This window comes from Pogona vitticeps, chromosome 4 (genome assembly GCF_051106095.1).
Source record: "Pogona vitticeps strain Pit_001003342236 chromosome 4, PviZW2.1, whole genome shotgun sequence".
Lineage (NCBI taxonomy): Eukaryota > Metazoa > Chordata > Lepidosauria > Squamata > Agamidae > Pogona > Pogona vitticeps.
The window spans coordinates 186,191,052-186,212,271 of record NC_135786.1 but is presented as its reverse complement, the minus strand read 5'-3'; the positions used below and the strand labels follow the sequence as shown (position 1 = coordinate 186,212,271).

At 39.0% G+C, this 21,220-nt stretch overlaps 1 protein-coding gene across 1 annotated transcript in view; it reads right to left on the bottom strand.

Moving 5' to 3' along the window:
- The window catches only part of LAMA3 (laminin subunit alpha 3), a 158,538-nt gene that overhangs the window by 112,400 nt on the left and 24,918 nt on the right, over positions 1-21,220 (bottom strand). The window contains exons 3-13 of the mRNA XM_020785668.3: positions 20,460-20,577; positions 19,222-19,340; positions 16,888-17,058; positions 14,927-15,024; positions 12,655-12,770; positions 10,488-10,606; positions 6,501-6,591; positions 4,690-4,821; positions 3,251-3,313; positions 502-543; positions 249-386 (exon numbers count right to left, since the gene is read on the bottom strand). Coding sequence (XP_020641327.3) covers positions 249-386; positions 502-543; positions 3,251-3,313; positions 4,690-4,821; positions 6,501-6,591; positions 10,488-10,606; positions 12,655-12,770; positions 14,927-15,024; positions 16,888-17,058; positions 19,222-19,340; positions 20,460-20,577 — 1,207 coding nt within the window. The remainder of the gene's footprint in view (positions 1-248; positions 387-501; positions 544-3,250; positions 3,314-4,689; positions 4,822-6,500; positions 6,592-10,487; positions 10,607-12,654; positions 12,771-14,926; positions 15,025-16,887; positions 17,059-19,221; positions 19,341-20,459; positions 20,578-21,220) is intronic.

Below are 21,220 nucleotides of genomic sequence, written 5' to 3'. Positions count from 1 at the left end.
CTCTAAGTGTGTCTGCCCTCAGACATTTGTGAAGCTGCATCTTGGAACTGAATCAAATCCTCAAAAATATTCAGGCTCTGGGGTTTCTTAGCACCAGGTAGCCATGCCAGTCTGATGCCCTAATCTTTCTCTCTTATGGAAACATATAGCCTGCCTTTCCAACTACCTTGTGCCCAAGGCAGTTGACAAAAACAACCTAGGAGCACAATGTAAAAATAATTTAAAAAATAAAATTATGAAAGACTCACTTTGACAGAAAGGGTAATGGAAATATCCTAGTGCACATCTATCACAAGCGGCTCCTTGGAATCCTGCACGACATTGGCATTGACCTGTTTTTCGGTCACAGTCAGGATTCAACACTCCTGCACCACGGCACTGGCAAGCTAGGCAGATATATAGAGATATATTTTAAGAAAAGAATTAAGTGCCAATAGTCTGGAATTTCAAACACATGTGAATGAGAACCTAGACAGCTTTGGCATGTATCAGTGGACTTACGGAGGCAATTTAGCCCAAAAAATCCTGGTTTGCAGCCACCTCCTAATACAGAAAGAGAAAGGGAGACAACAGAATTAAAGCACAGACAAAAGAAAGCCTTGCACATAATAAAGCTGGTGGGAGGGGAAATAGTGCTGGCCCCAGACAATTACAGCATTACATGTTCTAAAGCATTCTTAAAACTTAAGCCCTGCATTGCTCAGGGACTTACACAGCCATTTCCAGGTGCAGGAACTGAGGGTAAGAAAGAGCTCTTCAATACTAAGAAATAGACAAGTCTTCACATATCCAGAGTATCTTGTGATGAATTAATTCTTCAGAAGCAGGGGTCACCCTTCTCTACAGGTGGTTGCTTGTATCACACTGAGTGTCTATATATCTATACACATGTGCAGATATATTTATCAGAAATTGGAAAAGTTAAAAAAAATTGGATTATCTGTCCAAAAATATACCTGCCAGTGGCTAGGCTGCTGCAGTATTCTGCAAATTATACTCTGGAAAAGGTAACTTCCCTAATACCTCTGTGGTATACAGAGATATAGACAAGTCCACAAAGACAAGCATGTACTCACACACTTAAATCCAATTACTACAGTGGCTTTTACAGCAACATTACACAGCTAAAGATCCGTGTGGGTTTGTTTCCCTTTTTCTGTACTGCACAGAACTATTACTTAATGTTAAGCCCACATGGCTGAAAATTGTTCTTATCAATGTATAAATTGCTTGGAAGTTCTTCTCAACTGACTGAGCTTTAACATCTTTTCCCAGTCAGTTACCTGCATGGAATAAGTTCAGTCTGGAACTCTAGTTCTTTCCACTCTGCCACTACTAGAATTATTCTCTGTGGCTCAGTGGATACTTATTTTGCAAAGGACACAGACATGCTATGATTCTATTTTCTATCCCTTGTTGCTAATTTCATACCATTTTTTATCCCCTTATACACTAAATTAATGATAAAACAAAAACCCATTTATTCTCATATATGGAAGAGCCTCCAGAATTGTCATGTTCTGCTTGTAATCCAGTTCTTTCCATCACTACTTCTGCCTTATTTCTTACAGTAGAAAATCTACTAAGAAAGGGAAGAGCGGACCAGCAGCACAACCTTTGTGCATGTGTGGACAGGAAAAATGCATGCTTCAGATACAGAGAGGAAATGTCCCTGGAGAAGATGGATGATGTGTTGGGACTTTTTCTCCTTTCTCTCATGGCTGCTCTGTATTTTCTGTTCCAGCGCCAGCTTGCAAGCAGGCAAAATCAAGCTGGAAAGTTTGCAGGTGGGGTTATGAACCTGACAGGATGGGGTTGTACTGAGTGGATTTCATTATTAAGTTCACCAAAGGCCAGATACCTTCAAGTAAACCTGATGAAATTAAAGCCCATTTGATAAAAATATTTACAGCAGGACACCCACATGCACGGAGGACAGGTTCCAAACACATACACACCATGGATGTCTGAAACCATAAATATTAGTGAGAATTGTTTTCCAAATGCAAATGACAAGCGAGCAGAAAGCAAGGAGTGAGGCACTGAGGAGAGCTTGATCCTCCAGCAACTTATCCCATTGGAAGAAACTTACAGCCTGTTCACACTGGTATATAGTAATGATATACGATATATGATATTCTCTGATAGGATTGTTTGGCATAGAAAAAGAAGGTCCTGTCTGCTTGTATTTCTATTTAGAACAATCCATCCTTCTTTTTTAATGCTGGCTGTCTCTTTCTGACTGAGGGCTAGGGCATGCAATCTTTTTGGGATGATTCCTTGAGATGCAAATTAGCTGTTTGTTCTGCATTTACAGACAGGTACCAAGAGTTAAAACAGATTGCACTGAATATAAGGACCTTTTAAGCACCTTCCAGATCACATGAAATTTCACAGTGTGAAAAGGCCAAAAGACTCATCTCCATCCCTCAAAAAAGCCATGTGCCACCACTCCCTGGACCAAAGAAACAGATGGGGGAAATGATTAAGGGATTGCCTTTAATTTCAGACTGCAGCCAGCCACTGTTAAGTGAAACTACAGTAACTGAAACAGTACATGTGGGTGTTCTACTGTATTCAGAAAGAAGCATAGCTATAATACTTTTGGCCTATGCTGCAGCCTTTTAAAAAGCTACCTTTTAAAAATTATTGCAATTGTACTACTTAAAAACTGCACACACACCCCAAACCAACACACGCACATGACAGAATATTAACATGGTACCCCAAAGCACTTGCTTCAAAATGTCAGAGGAAGAAAAGAAGTGGGGAGCAATAAGGGATGAGAAAAGAGGAGCATGCAATACTATACAAACACTTACTGCAAGCCTGTTGCACCGATAGAAGATAGCAAGATGTTCCCATATACTCTGCAAAGTACTAGACCTCTGAAATATGGTCTGTCAATTGCAACTCTGTTTGTAGCTGGCAACAGAGAAGCAATTATTGGTAGCATTAGGGGTTTTTTCCTTTGAAATGACCCCAAGACAGAAAATGAGCATTAAGACATTGGAACACCCATCGGGGGGGGGGGACATTTACATATTCATTATTCAAAAAGCATACATATTTCTGTCACCAGTCTTCAAGCATCCACTTACAAAAGCAGATAACTGGCCAAAAATATGTATACTAGATACTCCCTAGGTAAACTCACCCTTAAAATGCCCATATTTTTCAGGTTTTTGACTCTGAGAGATATTGGAGTATTAAAAGATAAGATATGAACACAACAGGAAAAAAAACTTACCAACTATATGACCAGCTGAAGGATCTTCTGGCCTTGGAGTAGGAACGGGATGAACAGGATTCCCTTTGATGGGAGAAAATAATGAGAAAACACATTTTAAATTGAAATAGGCATACTATATTTACAGTACATACTAATTTTCTGCCAAGATATTCGAAGTGGTTCACAGTCGAAAATCACTGGATGATTTTAAGAGACAGGATAGAAAAGGGCAAATGGAGAGGAAAAAAGAACATTCAGGTCCCACAAGCTGTAACAATTACTTTAAACAATTATGGGAAACTAATAAGCAAATGCCATTTCGTCCCTTAAGAGTGATAGAGATTTATGGCACTTTCAGTGTTCCCCTGATGCAAACAGGAACAATGAACTTATTTTACATTGATATATATGTTGGCCTGTAGGGAAAGGAAAAATGTTTTGTTTCTTACTTCCCCTTAATTGTTCCACTGTCCTTTTTTTTGCCCCACTTCTCACCAATCATCTCTTTCCTTCTCCAAAATCTCCTGCCTCCAACCCACCGTCTTCTCCTCTTTCCTTTACACAAATTCCTCTTCTGGACTCATGTTCTCCCCTCTGTCATCTTCGTCTCTGTCCTTCACTCAACTCTATCCCCTCCATCTCATTCTTCCCTGCTTCTTCAGATTCTCTCAATGTGTCATCTTTCCTTCCTTCAAACTGCCTCTGGTCTCCTACCCACTCACACCACTCTAATGCACTCCATCATCCTTCTCTTCATCGTCCTCTCATACAGCTGGACTGGAGCAAAAGAAGCAATTGCCAGATGTTGTAAGGTTTCATGAAGGGATGGTAAAACTATTGGAATGCTTCAGTAACCATATATTTCCTTTCATCCATCTATTTTCTTTCAGAGATAGAAGGTAGTGCCATGCCATCACCTGCATTTAAATTCTTGCGATGTCCATACATCGGCATCCCACTTTAAAAATGCAGGGAGAACATTCAGTAATGTCTCTTCACTTTATAAGGGGTGATGGCTGCATTCTGTCAGTAAATGCTACAGTATAGATGCACTGGCTCAAAAAAAAACAACAACCAAGTTGTTATGCAGTATTGTAATGCCAACAGAAAAAGAGATGAGTGAGAGGAGAAAATTAATTGAAACCAGAAGCATGTTTAAAAAAGAACCCCGCACACATCTGCTTCCCAACCCATGAAACTAACCACTCACTGAGATATAAACAGAGATACGGATTGTAAAGTTCAGCTTTATCTCAAAGTTCATCAATGTCTGCACTTTCTATCTAGGTGACATGGCAAATACAAGAAGATTTACTTCCTTGCCTTATCTAGCAACGTAACATTGATTAAGTGACAACTTTCCACATAGTTTGATACATTTTGATTATAACAAATGTATGATACAGAGGGGTATTTGTTAAAAACAGGACGAAACTGAAAGGTCTGCCAATACTTACGGTAACAGAAGGGGAAACTGTAGTATCCCTCTGCACACTGGTCACAGCTCTCGCCTTGATAATTGTGTTTGCAGTAACATCTACCAGACCCTTCCTCACAGCCATCAGAATATTCTGGATTACAGCTGCAAGCTAAATAAAACAGTGTCATTCCAACAGCCTTTTAAAACTGGATGTATTTATTTCCTAAAGGCTATAGCCTTTATAGTTGCTGGCGGGTGAGAGTTTGATTCCCCGCTGTGCCTCCTGAGACTGCAGCCAGCCTGTGTGGCCTTGGGCAAGCTGCACAGTCCCAGGGCACCCCCAGAAGAAGGAAATGATAAAACACTTCCAAGTACTCTCTATCTGGAAAACTACAGTAAGTGTCACCATAAGATAATTCATATTTATATGACAGTCAATTGTATTTATGTTTGCTTCCTTCTTTAGATAATCTGAAAATTCTAATATTACTTTCACACAACAATGTGCTGCCTTCCTCCTCACAGCAGATTACGGTAATATCTCTCTATCCTTTCAAATTAATGTAGAGGAGAGTCACCGGTCAACCTGCTTCCTTGGATCTCAATGTCAGTATGAATAGCTAAATGTTTCATCATAGGCGTGGGAGTAATGGCTCCCTGCCTGCATTTTAAAGCAGCTTGTGATGGCATGCTGGATCGTATTTTCTTAGTAGGTTTATGGATCGACCTTTCTGAGTAACTTTGTCCATGAGGAATAGTAGCTGGTGCAATAGCCTTCACTTTTTTTTGGTCTTAATCCAATATAATAAACAAATAGAATGAGCAGAAGTAGCCAGCCATGCTTGGGACTATAATTAGATTTTCTACATAAACAAAATCTATTTGAGCCTTTCTCAAGCACAAAGGTAAAAACAAGATGCTTTTTTTCAATGGGTGTGATCAGATGGGCATTTGTCCCTCTGTTTGCTCCAGATTGGGGATGGGCTGATTCACTTTTTTTTTCGCAACCACATGACATACATGCTATTATGAACCAGCCTACCCCTGATTGACGAACCTTTTTGGTTTCCTGCTGGGGCTACTGGCTTTTTGGTGCAGGTAAGATTGCTCTGTTTTGGTTTAATTCCAACATGTGTGATTGCTGGGATAGAACCAAAACAGCTGCCTGGCTCTGCCTTTGCTGAAACCTCAGAATAAATGCTATTTGCATCTACACTTGAGAATAACAACCAAACCACTAACTACCAACTTACAGGCAAGCTAATGATTCTATCTATTGCCAGTTTATGTAATTATATGTTTATATAATCAATATTTTGGGTGTTTATCACCCTTGTTAATCGTGCTAGTTCATTACTAGTATCAATAATGCAATTTTTATCTACCGTTTCCTATTTTACTTTGTCTTCCACTACCATGTACTCTATGCCTGTAACTCCATGTGTGAGGCAGAGAATTGAAATTAATAAAGCTCATGTTGAAATAAATGTTAATCTTAAAGCTGTTACGGTATGTTTGGTCATTGTTGTTAAGTAAAATACTTTAGTTCCTTAAACATCCATGTGGCAAGGAGACACCTGGTAAGAGTATTAACATAGTTTTAATATATAAATGGAAAGATGATGATGATAGTAATAATACAATGATGAAAGAAGCTGAGCTTGCCAACAGGCTTTTATGAAACTCCAAAATCTAGAGTACTATATGCAAAAGGAATATACTAAAGTTGAATTCTAAAATACGTTCGTCAACTTGACCAATTCTTCCTATAACATTTAAGGTACAGGGGTTGGAAGGGAATAACTAAGAAGGAAATATAAAAGAAAAAAACTGAAAATACAAACATACATATACATCCGTGTGTTGTCATCACTGATATGCCATAAGGACGATAGTAACCCTTCACACATTTCTCACAATTTACACCAGCTGTGTTGTGCTATGTAGAATAAAGCAAAAGGAAAAAAATGTGACACAAGATAAACATAATTTCAACAAGCTAAGACATAAACACTGCCATTTAAAAACTATTTTCAATCTCTTATTACAATGAAAAGAAAAGGTTAATGTAGCAGACTTGCAATTTCCTAGTTTCTTGCTGTTTCTTTTTTCATGTTGCCAGGAACAAGGGTTTGTTTAAAATCAAGAACCCACACATCTTGATGTAGGGAGCCACTGCAGCTATCTAGTCACACTAGCCATCCAATACTAGTATTTCCTAATTATTTCTGACTCTTAGCCTTCCTGACTATCTGCTTGTTCCCTGGCTTGATTTCCTGACTTCACCTTTTCTGCTCTGATGCCTAGCTCTTGGTTCTTAGCTTAAACCTTTTGGTTGAGATTCTTGGCACCATTCCTGACTCCAAAATGACAACTCCTATGGCTCAATCCCAACATATATTTCCAGATTTTCCTATCCAATATCTCGAAAAACATGTCATTGCCCTAAAAATGATGTAAATCAGTCAACTCATGAAATTATATTAGATAAAAAATAGATCAGCGAAATTCTTCTCTGTTAATTGGCTGTTTAAATTATTAATTTATTATCCAGTTAATCAAGATGACGAGAGAAATGGTTGTTGTGGGTTTTTCAGGCTGTTTGGCAGTGTTCTGGAGGTTTTTCTTCCTAACATTTCACCACTCTCTGTGGCCGGCATCATCAGAGACTAGCCAACGACACCCATCAATCACAGTGACAGATCATCTCCCCCCCTTATCACAACAAAACACCCATAACAAAAACACCCTATCACAGGAAACACCCAATCAACAAAAACCTGATCCTACAGCTACAAATACTCGACAATCCCACACACTACACCAGAACACACAGTTCTAGCTCTTGTCCTCTGAAGATGCCAGTCACAGAGACTAGCGAAACGTTAAGAAAAACCTCCAGAACATGGCCAAACAGCCTGAAAAACCCACAACAACCATTAGATCCTGGCATGAAAGCCTTTGAGTACATGATGAGAGAAAATTCATTTGGTTCCCTATTAATCTGCACTGGGATGGTTTGCCAGTAACCAAGTTTTCCAGTTTCCATATATTGCAAAACTTTTTTTCCAGCTGAAAGAACATTTCAAATCCAATAAGCCAAAACATATTTTAAAAGAAGAAAGGCACACTACCAATTTATTTGAACTACAGAGATATTTAAATTTTGTGACCACAAAAAATTGGACCTATTGCAAGGAAATGACTTAATCACCACGATAACAGATACAGAGAACAGAACACACAGATCACTATTGTTTTCCAGAGAAACAGATGCTGGTCTGTATGCTGTGCCTCAATTTCCACCACTTTGTCATCCATGCAAACTTTTCTGATGGTGTTACTATAAATACTAATGGGAAAGGCCAATTCCAATCCATATGCTTCTTCTAGGAGGGAACAGCTACACTGAGATTTAATGGCTGAGCAGTTTCACTCGGCTTAACTTCCACAAAAATCAAATTATGGACAATCAGCATGAGTCATGGCAGACACTGATCCTGAAGAATCTGGTCACTTTCCTAATTTTATGACATTCAGAGAAGAAGTTTAACTAACATGTTCTTTCATGGGCAAAAATGCAAAAAGGAAACTCCACACAAAATGCCAGTGGAAAATCAAGAGCTTCCCTCTGTCTCCTGAAAAACAATTTTTCTTTTATTTACATCCAACTATGGGTTGGCAAGAATTGCTTTCAGTTAGCAATGAGATCAAAAGTACACCATGGTTGCATGGGATGTTTGCTTTGATCTTATGTCCCAGTCATCCTCTGGAGCTGTAAGTAGTACTAAGGAACAAAGGTTCCTCTTTCATCTTCTCTACAATTTCACATTTGGCTGAAGTTTGAAAGCCTGAAAAAGTTACATTTTTCATTGTAGGTTAAATTCTTTGGAGGGCACCACATTGCCCGTCCCTAAATCGCTGTTGTCAGATGGCTAAAAAATACAAATTAGTACACAATTCTGTACATGCCTACTTATCACCATGTCTTATTTTCAATGGATACAGCTATGCAGGACGAAATACAGTATGTGAATAGATCCACTGTGAACTGACACCCAGGTTTCCGCCATAAGTTTGCTTTAATTGACCACACAGGAGTCTAAATGGACAAAAAAGCAAATCAGCCGTCCGCCTTGTTTGTAGCTTGTTAAGGTAGCTCCACACAGTGTCCCTCCAGATTTTCAGGATGCACAACTACATCAGAGCTACCTTAACAAGCTGCCAAGAGCTACCACCAAAGCTGCCAAGAGCTGCCTTAACAATCAATTTCTTCCGCACTCTTTACTGACTCAATCCCTCTTCCCCCCCCCCACATTGGTCTCGTCTCTAGCAAACTAGTGATTGTTTTAAACCCTTTAAATGATAATGATAATGATAATAATAAAATAATAATAATAAAATAATAATAAAATAAAATAAAATAAAATAAAATAATAATAATAATAAAAATAATAATAGTAGTAGTAGTAGTAGTAGTAGTAGTAGTAGTAGTAGTAGTAATAATAATAATAATAATAATAATAATAATAATAATAATAATAATAATAATAATAATAATAATAATAATAATAATAATAATAATAATAATAATAATAAAGTGGTTTGGAGACAAGAGGTACTCGGTTGAGGGGAACTGGTACCCCATGGCTTCCTCTCTACCCACCTTGAACAAGGAAGCTGGGAGAGTCAGCTTCAGAATGCCCATTCAGAATTGCCTCAAGCAATCACATTGCCTGAGGCAATGCAAATGTATTTGATTTAAAAGAAAGTAGATGTTTCAAGGAGGGGGGAGTGCAGACTGGAGGGGAACTCTGTGCTGATTCACATTGACTTGTACTGTACATTATATAGCCAGTGGAAAATAACACCAATCAGACCATCTTAATCATGGAGCGTTTCTTGCATTATTTGTCAATGTAATTGCCTCTTTACTTCCAGGGAAGTGAAAACAAGAAAGTCCACAATTTAATGCTGTACAGTAGGATGAAGAATACCTAGCACTATAGTACATTCTCAAAGCCAGTTTTAGGTTATTGTTGCATTCTATCTTCTTAATCTTATGAAAGCTGCTCATCTTTTATTGCAGGTTTATAACGCCACTGTTAATTCAACCAAATTCAAAAGTGCTTATGTTTGTCAACATGCACCACACTTTCATTTTGAATCTAACTGCATTTCTTCAGCTGCTTTATACTGATTAAGTTGGCTTTGTTAATACTGTTTTTTAGACTATGTTCTGTACATCATTGGCTTTATTGGGTAACCTCTTCAAACTAAGTGTATAGCCATCTAGTGACACTGTATTATCTCATGTCATGTCACATGTTCTTGATAATTTCACAATTCACAATAACACCATTGTTTGCAAGTACCTCTTTAAAGATGTTCTTGGAATGACTTTCCTCATACCTTTTTGTCATCAGTATAGGTTGCCAATTACAAAAATAACTCTTCAGTCAAGATTTTTATTTATCAACACTTCTATTAGCTTGTTAAGTTTAACTTTATAGGCATAAAGCCATTACTACTTTGCACTATTAAATAATATTTGTACTGCATTGCTTGGGATTAATAGTTTTTGGATACAGTCCTAAAGATACTTCCTGAGAAACAGCTCTACTTAATATAGAGAAATTTATTTTTCCAAGCAACTAGTACTTATTTCTGTATAATTATGCAGATGGTTGCACAGTCAGAGACCAAAACTTAGCTTCCAGTCTTGAGTGACTGAAATATAGGTCGTTTTTTTTTTTCCCAGTATTAAGCAATTATTTTCTAGATGTCATTTCTAATTCTCACTTAGTTTTAAACTATGGGGAGGAGAGATTTTACCTGACAGTTAATGCAGACTCCCCCACCTTGATACTGCCCATAGAGATTTAAGCTCTCTTTACGTCGATCAACCTCAGGATCATAATAGCAGTCAGTGGCATGTCCATGGCAATTGCAAGCTGAGAGAAAAGTTGGGTTAAATTTTGTTAAAACAATGAATTAACAACAGAACACAAGTGAAATTAGCATCTCAGAGTTCCATATAACATACCAAGTGTAATATTTTTAAAGTTTGTTTCATGTTGAACACAGAATTTTTGTTTTAAAAGTTCTGATAATTATTTGTGTAGAGATTTGTGCATGTATCTTCTAATATATGTATATTTGCAAGATGCATACATTTTTTGAAGAACATGTCTTGCAATAATAATTTTTTAAATGTTACTTTCATTATGTTATGTGGGATCTGAAGGCCTTAGGAATGGACCTCAACAGATGGGAAAACTTGACATCTGAGCGTTCAGTCTGGAGGCAGGCGGTGCATCACAGCCTCTCTCATTTTGAAGAGACACTTGTCCAGCAGGCCAAGGCAAAAAGGCAGTCCAGAAAGCAACAAAATCATGGAGCTGGACAGGGGACAGATTGTATTTGTCTTTGGTGTGGAAGGGATTGTCACTCTCGAAATGGCCCCCTCAGCCACACTAGACACTGTTCCAAGTCCTCTATTCAGAGCACGTTACCATAGTCTCTCGAGACTGAAGGATGCCTAATCTAGCAACTCTATGTTATGCACTTTATGATTGTTTGGTTGGAGTTCTAGACATCCTCTAGAATGACTGCATTGGAGCTCAGCCCTAACAGCCAAAATGACTATGGACCTGCTGAGCCTACACTAGACCAGCTGAAGATGTGCTGAATTCAACCCCTTCCAGCCAAAGGAAGATGGAAATTGGTTAGAATTACCCCCACTTTTGGTCTAACTAGTCTATGTAGTGGCTATTTTCTTAGAAAGGAGGAAGTTTGAATCCTCCCTCCCTTCCTCTCTCCCTTATCTGCCCTCTTTTTTTGGATTTTATGCTGGCAGATCATGTGATGATCTCTCTACCAGCAGATTTCAGGAATCACGAAGCAGCAGAGTGGGTGATCACAAAAACTGTTTATGTGAGTAGAAGAGGCTTCTTCCCACAAGCCAGCCCAGTTAGAATTCCACTATAATTTATTCTGGTCAACAACAGAATTTATTTTATACAAATTTATTTGCTACAATTTTATCCCATCTTTCCTGCCAGGAGTTCAAGGCAGCATGCATGAGATGACCCAATGTCATCCAGTGAGTTTCGTGTCTTAGTGGACATTGGAACTTGCATTTCCCAGATTCTAGCTCAAAAATTTAATCACTCCAGTATTCTAATCACTATCCCAGATAATCTTATGTAGGTAAGGAATTCATTACATGGTTTCTAAAATGGTGTGGGGATTCAAGCTATTGGCCTAGCTAGACGCCTCTTTGCATTTGCTCTTTAAGCCATTTTCCTATGTCTGATGCCAAAGGATGACTATTTGGTGATGAGGTAGAGGCCCTTTGAACAGAGTTCCAGGACTGTGCCCTGCTAGGTCATAAAGAAAGTACTGTTGTTTACTGTGTGCTTGTTAAGAAACCATTCATACCAACACTGCAAAAGATAATGTTTATTTTTAGGTACAAATAGGACTAAAGTTCATCTCCCCTAATTATTCAGATTAGACAATCCAGCTTTCCCCAACCTGGAACCTCCCAAATAAACAACTCCCAATCTACCTAAGTTAGCACAATTGATGGCTGGGGATGCTATGAGCAGTAGTCCAATAAAACTTGAGAATGTCAGGTCAGGGAAAGCTGATGTAAGTGCACACAAAAAGTCAAATTTATATAAAGATTAACTCAGGATGACGGATTAAATAGCTGGAATTCTTGACAGTAACAAGCAACTGTGAAAGCCCAGATGGAAAAGTACAACACATAGTTTCTTCACCTACATTTTTCCAGCTGTACTTTCACAAAATGGGTTTTCCTAAAGTATGGGAGGGGTGCTTTCTCATGCCTGGAACAGTCCAACACAGAGCACAATAAAGAAATCATTTCTCTATCAAGTTCATGGTAATCATTGACCTTAAGAATCTTAGGTCTTCAGACTGGAAACCATTATTTTACTCTAAACATGGAGAAAGTGTATTTTATAATACTCACGTTCACAGAGATTTGCACTGTTAGTGGTTGCAGGTTGCCATTGTTTCTGGTTATATCCAGGGCAACAACGATCACAGGTTTCCCCACAAGTGTTGTGCTGACATTCACATTGGTACCTGGATGTTTAAGTAAATCTCATTTAAATTTCCCTGCTTTGTTCTCCATTGAATGGATCATTTTATCTTTTCCCCTGTCTAACATGTGTACAAATCTTAAGAATTGGTTGGTACCAAGTCACTCTTCAAAATTAAACATGAGTCTTTTGTGATGGCCAACTCACTTTGTTTAGTAGGAACACCCACCCTGCTTATTGGCTTCATTATTAAATTTTATTTGGCTGTCATCTGAAATGGAGTTCACCTGCTTAAACCTCATCAAAGCCGCCCCGAGTAGACATGGTCTAGAGGGGCGGGGTAAAAATCAAATAAATAAATAAATAAATAAATCAAAGTTTAGGATGGCCATATTTCAGCAGGTGTAGTCATGCAAGCTATCCCTGCTGAAATATATGTAAAGATTCTCAGTCATTCAGGTGTGGTTATCTGGAAATTGAGCCATGGCAACTGGACTTCTTTCTTAGGATGAAACGTTTCACTACTCATCCAAGTAGCTTCTTCAATCTGAGGAGAATTGGTAGGAGATCCCTGATATATTCTCCATATTGGTTTCACTTTCCCCTAGTCTGAATAGGCTACTTAGAAGGACAAACTACTGGGGGTGAGGAATAATCCCACTTCTGCAGTCCTTCTCCACTCACTGTCATGGATCATTAATGGTTGTTAACAGTGGCCTTTCTGGTGTGTGTGGTTCTAATCTTTCTAGGGACAGATGAAAGGGCAGCATCATAAATAGGAGACAGATTGTATCTAAGGCCTCCGCCTGTTGAGTGAGGGATTTTCTATATGCACATGTATGGCCTCCCTGACCCCTCTCTCAAACCACCTAACTTCTCCGTCCAAAATGAATACGTCTTGGTCATCAAATGAGTGTCCTTCAAACGAAGGAACCCTGATGATTGTGGTCCTGAGCCATTGCCCCTCCTCAGATGGCAGACTGCCAAGAGTTCATACCACAGTAGGGAGCTGACATTGCTTTGCACAGTTCTCTACAGATAGCTATTTTCTAAATGTCAGGCTCTGAAGATTCCTCAGCGTCAAATATTGGTCGGCTGCCCAAGTAAATCGCTGATATGGCACTATAAAGAACTGATATACATTTAGTCCTGCCCTCCTCACAGCTCTCCCAAAAGTGAAATGGAGGGAACAGCAATGGCAGCAGGAACAAGGTAAACAATGTGTCTAGGAGAACCATGTTCTCCTAGCAGCTGTGGGGAAGGTGAAAGAAGCAGATAGAAGGTGTCTGCACTTCTCTTCCTGTCTCAGGGATAGGAGATCTCCCCTTGCCTGCTGCTCTCACTATAGAGATATGAAAGATTCATACAACAGATATTATATTGGGTATGAAAACCCATTCTCCCCCAATACAGAAGTGGAAAGTGTGTGCATTCTTGTTGACAGCATAATGTTTTCCACCAGTGTACACAGATAAAAAAACTCAGTATACCCATTATAGGATAAAAATATGTTCTGGTTATTATTTGAAAGATCATATCACCCCATATGAGCCTTATCAGATCTTCTGCTGAGGCTCTTCTCTCATTTCTACCACCTTCCCAAGGTCATTTGGTGAGGACACCAGTGAGCCTTATGGGTGATTGCTCCCAGGCTTTGGAATGACCTGTCCCGAGATGCAAGGTTGCCCCCTCCCTCTTGTTCTTTTGTTGTCAGGCAAAGACCTCCTTTTGCAAACAGGCTTTTAAGCAATAAGTGAGGTTCTTTAGGACTGCAATATATATTAAATTTTACAGATTTTAGAATTTTTAAAATATTTTAGAATTTGTTTTTAACCTTGGCTTTAATATTGACAAATGTTTAACTGTTCTTAATATAGCTCCTATGGTATTTTTAAACTGTTGACCACTGTATAGTTTTAATAGTTGTGAGCTGCACTGGGTCCCTTATGGGGAGAGAGGCAGGATATAAATAATATAAATTAATTATAGAATAAATCAAACAGTACAAAACAAACCAGTTTTCTGACAAATACAGTCATCTGAGAAACACAATAGCATTCTAAATGGCCTAGTCCTGAGATAACAAGGGGGGTAGGGAAGGAGGAAAGAAAGAAGGAAGGAATTGCAGTGGTTCCAGCCATTATTTTACAACCATAAAATATCATTTTTAAAGCATTATGACTATTTAAGTTTTCTTACCTGTACAGATCTGGGTCATTTTTTGGATCACAGACCTCAGCATGTCCATGGCAAACACACTGCCCTCCAACACTGATGTCTTTTATACTGTAATAGTACTAGACAAAAGAAACAAGATTTGTGAATAAAAAGCTGAACTGATCTATATGCAGAGTTTCACAATGCAGCAAAGCAATCTGAAAAAGATCGGAATGAGAACACATTGAACAGTTATCGCCGAGCAAGCAAATTCCTCCTAACATGGTTGTTGTGGGTTTTTCGGGTTCTTTGGCCATGTTCTGAAGGTTGTTCTTCCTAATGTTCCTCCTAACATCTTGGACCTACCGTATATGTTTTTGGTTTTATAATTTTTAAATTTGTAAACTGCCCAGAGTAGATCTTTGGTCTAGATGGGCAAGACAGAAATCCAATCAATCAATCAATCAATCAATCAATCAATCAATCAATCAATCAATCAATCAATCAATCAATCAATCAATCAATCAATCAATCAATCAATCAATCAATCAATATAACAACTCTGCAAAGCTAACACAATGTCCAGGTTCTAAGCCACAGTTTAAGCAGGCCCAGTGATTGAAACTCAGGCCCAGCCAAGAAGTGAGAGTGATGGAAAGCTAATGGTGTCAATTCAGCCCCACTGTGCACTGTCGAGATGAGAAGAACTGGATGTCTGTGAAGAGGAACCGACTAAAGTGGCCGTTCCTGGAAGTGATCCGTCCCCTCAATCATCTCAGGTGGAAGGAGGCAACACCGTGTTACTTAATTTACCCCTGAGAATGCAAGAGATGTCTCTAGAAGAAGGCTAGGCTAGAGAGAAGGTGGGAGGAGAACAGCCAATAGTGGAAAGTTTTCTAATGATGACAGAGTATGAAGAAAAGGCGGGAGAGTTGAGTTGTTGGGGTTCAAAGGAGTGGATAGAGAGAAGAGAGGAGGAAAGTGGAAAGGGGAGTGAACAACAAGGGAGAAGAACCTTATGTATTCTCATTCCCAAAGAGAGAGGAAAGAGATAGTGACAGGGGAGACAGACCTTTGGTCTAGATGGGTGGGGTAGAAGTCAAACAAACAAACAAACAAACAAACAAATACAGATGTGGAGCAACATGCATTGAAGTGCAGTTAGGGGAGCTAGACCTGTTAGAAAGGACAGTCTATGTTTACCTGAGAGGGAAGGGTCCCTGGAGGAAGGTGGCATGGCTAGAACCTCTTCACCCTGGAGAGACACCCCACGAAGGAGAGTGGGCACATCACCCATGCTGTGGGACCATATGCACAGCAAGAAGCACCCCACTGAGGACACCAAATGATCACTAGTGATTTGGGATGTCACCATGTTAAGGGAGAGAACAAACCAGATGGGACTGCCTATGTTATGGACTAGTTCGCCTATGTTAAACAGCTTTGTTGGACCTACAGAAGTTATTGTGCACCCTTCCCCTACTGATGATTGTAAATGTTCTGTTAATCATCTTATGTCTCCTGTGGTTAATCACGTCAAAGAAGAGGAAATGCTAAACTTAGAACAAGCACCCAACCACAATGTCCCACTGAACTTTGTATTCCATTCATTTGCTTTAACAAAGACCAGTTCTGTAACATCAATCAAGACCCTCCTGGCCACCCCTAGCCTGGGTGGGGGTGGCACTGGTCTTAACCAGTTTAATGGAGTGTTGTGGCCCTCTATGTAACATGCAATATGGATAAGATTCACTGAGTGCTCCAGCACTATATACAATATGCAATATAGATAGTTCTTCATGTACAAAGTCAAGGTTTCCTCCTCCCCTCCCCCATAATGATACTGTAGAAATGTCTTCCCCCACACAAGTTACCCTGAAACTGTGCAAACATTTTTGCAGATTGTCAACAAGTCAGGAGGTGTTGAATAGCAGATCTCATGGATGCAGTGCCTCTTCATATCGGTATGATTTTCTTTCTGTCAAAACATCACATTTACTCACTCTGCGTGTCACTGTCGGATCCCTCTGAGCTTTAGATATCAAGTGACCAAGAAGAGTATTGGTTCTAAGGAAATGTAAACGGATATTTGTTGCTTTTGTAAACTCTCTCAGTGCTGGGGAGTGAGTGAAGTTAGTTGCTCCTGGACGACCATTTACCAAGGATATCACAATCTAATGAGAGTGAGAGAGAAAAAGAGAGAGAGAGATCCATTCTAAACACTTCAAAAAATCAATATGAGCAAAGAAGGTCTTGGGCTGCTTTTTGCAAACAAAATTTCAACAAAGCAAAGGGTGAGCTAATGTAAACTCCAAAAAAATTACTAGGTGTAGTACAACAACATCTGTGATACATAAATCTAAATATAACAATGATCATAAGAAAGTAGAGGCAGATGGAAAAGAGTACTGTACAAGAATACTCAGGAGACCTGGGTTCAAATCCCCACTTGGCCATGAAAACTTCCTGGAAGGGACGGAATGGTAAAACCACTCCTGAATTATCTCACATACCTTGGAAATCCTACTATAGTCAGCCTTGGTTGGAATCAACTTGATAACACATAAAACACAAACAACATGTAGAACAATTGCATGCTTGCTCAGAGGTAAGTGATCCTTATTTCACTGGGGCATGGTGGCCAAAATCTTATTGTGAAATATCACAACAACAATAATGATGATGATGATGATGTACAATATTGCATTTGTAAGGGAAATTGTGTGAAAGTTTTCACAATCTTCTGCCTGCCTGTCAAGTACACATGTGATATTTGTATACCCTAGGTCATGACAGATAGCTCAAATGACCATGCACACCAGTTACATAATTTTCAGTATACACTGAGTAAACCCAATAGGATTTTGGCCACTAGGTGACATTTCAACCAGACCTATTTTCAAAACTAAAATTTGCACAATAGGGGCTTTGCAACTGTGCATAAGCCCAGCCAGTTCTTCATCTTTCCAATGGTCAGTTTTGCTTGCTTCCTGTCAGCTCATGCTACATCTCCCTAAATGCAGTGCTGCTACCCTCTAAATTATGGAGAATACTACACGTAAAAACACAATTATTCTGATTAATTGAGTGATGATATTTTTACAAGGAGTCTTGTGGTACCTTCAAGCTTAATATATTTTATGTTTTATTGACAAATAGACTGTCATCTACTTCTTCAGATACATGGAATGTAACCTGGGAAGGACGGGGAGAACCTTCCCTATTTCATCCATGTTGGCTTGAGCACTCTAGAAGGTACAGGTGACAAAAGTAACTTCACCCATCTGTGAGTGATGTAATTAAAAAATAAGTGAACACTAGAGGATTTGATCAACATACATTTATTTCTGAGATGTAGCACAAAGATTCATGAAGTAAGTGACAGCCGACAACAAAGTAGGTCTTTTAATTAACTGCTCTTTATGACAGTAGGAAAATACAAAGCTTTGTGTGGAATTTCCCCATAAGCAGGAGCAGGCTTTTCCAGTGGTTAGAGAAAGTGCTTCAAAGCTTCTTTTAACAAGAGCTTGTTGAAGAATAAAGAGCTTCACTAACTCAGAACTTGGTTCTTGGAATTACAAGCCAGAATGTAATTTTTATTCCAAAACAAAGCAGACCCACTGAATCAATGAAACTTTGATAACTCAACAATTACATGACTCATTGATTTAATGGTCTATTGTAGTTTGGTCTAAAACTGAATGTAGCCCAAACTATTTTAAGAGTTGACCGGATGCTTGATCAACAACAGTAAGTGTGTGTATTACTACCAAATACCCCTCCAATAGAGAAAAAACATTGACAAGTATTGTGTTCGCACACCTCAGAGTGTGTAAAGCTTCCTAATTCTCCCCCCCCCCCGGTTCTGATGCTCCCTAGGGATTCTTTTCAACATGGGAAAGTCATTGGAGTCCTCAGGACAAGTGGGGGTAGTTTTTAAGGTCTGAAAATAACTGTTGCCTACATATACCATTCACAAACCTTGAAAACCCTGTTAGGATCACAATAAGTTGGAATCAACTTGATGGTATAGCACAAAGGAGAAAGATATCTCGTGGGAGAGGTTTCTACATGTTCTTGGAAGAACTGCCTGTAAGTCCAGCATATATACTCATCCCTAGATAATTCCTTTCATCAATCTAGCTCACAGCAAATGTCATGGATTAAAGAGGGAAATGGGTGCATATAGAAAGTAGATTGTTCACTGGTATTTGAAGACCTGTCTCTTGTCTTACACTGTACATTTGTTATGGTATAATTGCTAAAAAGAATACATGGTTATTTCCTTACTCAAAAAACACTAAATAGGATTATTTTTGTTATTGTCCATGACTTACCTCTCCATTCTCTAAAGGAATAATACGAGAATATTCTGTAGTGCAAATGACATCATCATCCTTTGTAACACGAACATTTGGTTCCTTTCTGAAACGTTCCCAACAGTCAGCCTTAGAATCTAATAACAACAACAATAATAAAAATTCATAACCATCACCTCTATCTCAGTTTCTGATGTTTTCGAAACAAGTCTCTTGCCTTAGCATTTAGCAGTAATGTACAACCTATCACCACAGCTCACACTAAAGAGAGGACTACCTTGGTAAGTGAAAATCTTCTCCTTGACCTCTAGAAGGCCCACTGTTGTTCTCACAAAGTTGTACCACAATGTCATTTGTCTCATACAGAGTCTGATTGTTGTGATGAGTGTGAGTGACAGAAAGGACAATGAAAGAGCAGAGCCCCATTTGGGAAAGAACAATCACCCACACATGAATTTTGTAAAAGAGGTGACCACTTTACCTATTTTTAGATCCTATGCAAAGTTCAGCATGTCTACACCTGTAACATTTAACTGACATATGTGCACCTAATTCTTTATTTGATTGCAGCCTTAAAGCCCCCCCAAAAAATCACAAAAGATAGTAAACATTATTGATAAATCTGATGTTATACTGAAATTGTTATTGAGACATACAACTGGTTCAAAGATAATGCTAAACCATGGGTTTACATGTTCAAGTTCCCATTTTCCTCCATGATCAATAGTAGTTTCTGATCCTTCTTAGGGCTTCTGTACATTAAAGCAGTAGGTCAGAATATGTGTCATTGTAAGTGAAATTGAGTTAAATCAACTCCTAATCACATGGCAGTCATGTGATGTTTAAATCGCAGTTTGCATTCCATTGGATGCATATGTTTAATCCAATGTTTTTGAAACGGCACCCTCTCCAGACACATGCACTCTCTCTCCAGCCCTTCAGAGAGGCAGACAGGCGTGTGTGTCTGTATACTCTGGGTGTGTGCACCCAGAAGGGGGAAGTGTAATAGGAAACACCTGAGCAAGCTGGCATTAGAAAAGCCTTCACACGCACAGTGGCACCTTGTGAGCACTGACATGCACAGGAGAGCCTGTCAGTTTCCCGCACCAGAACTGACTAAAATTCACAGAATTTTAATGTGGAGGGAAAGGAATCTAATAGGTTTCCCTGGTTACTAGTGAAGTTTAAATAATCTGGGATATGACAGTTTATTGAAACTGAAAGGATATGTTGAAAGTTTTAAAATTAATACTTACGAGCAAAATATTGCCACGGTGTATATGTTCTTCCGAAGTCTACTGATCTTTCTAATACCCACAGATCAGGACGAGGGGAATTTGCAAATTTGATGAGGACATAGGCCACATGAAACAACTGATAATAAAGCATATGTAAATAAACATTAAAACATACCCTATGTGATGTAGAGGATAGAGTGCCGGACTAGGACTAAGGAAGCCTGGGTTTGAATCACCACTCAGACACAGAAGCTCTCTGGGGCTGTGGAACTGGTAAGACCATGCCTTAAATATCTAATTTACCTTCAAAGCTCTACCAAGGCCACTGTAAGTTGGTTCCAACTTGACAGCACATAACAACAATACAATATGAAGAGAAAATTATTTCACATTAGTTGCAAGAAAACAACGGGGCAGGCATCCAGCAGAATGGCTGGGCTATATGCCCACAGCAGAATTTTAATTACGGCAGACCACTCCTGAGTATCTGCTGAATGGGAAGTCCCAACAGCACCGCGATGCAGAATCACACCACTTGTGCAAGTTTCACCATTGTGCAAATAATGATCTCCATGAAGAAAACACATTTGCTATTTGTACAAGCATTGTAATCCTGTACTACTGTACTATGCTGGTGATTCCTTCCACTCAGCCTTTGCATTAATAATACCATGTCCACATTTCACTTCCTCTTTAGACCAACGTAGTTCAGTGTTCCAAGTCATTATCAATTTTCAAACAGGCTGAAGGAAGTTAGCAAATTAAATGGAATTTCAGAC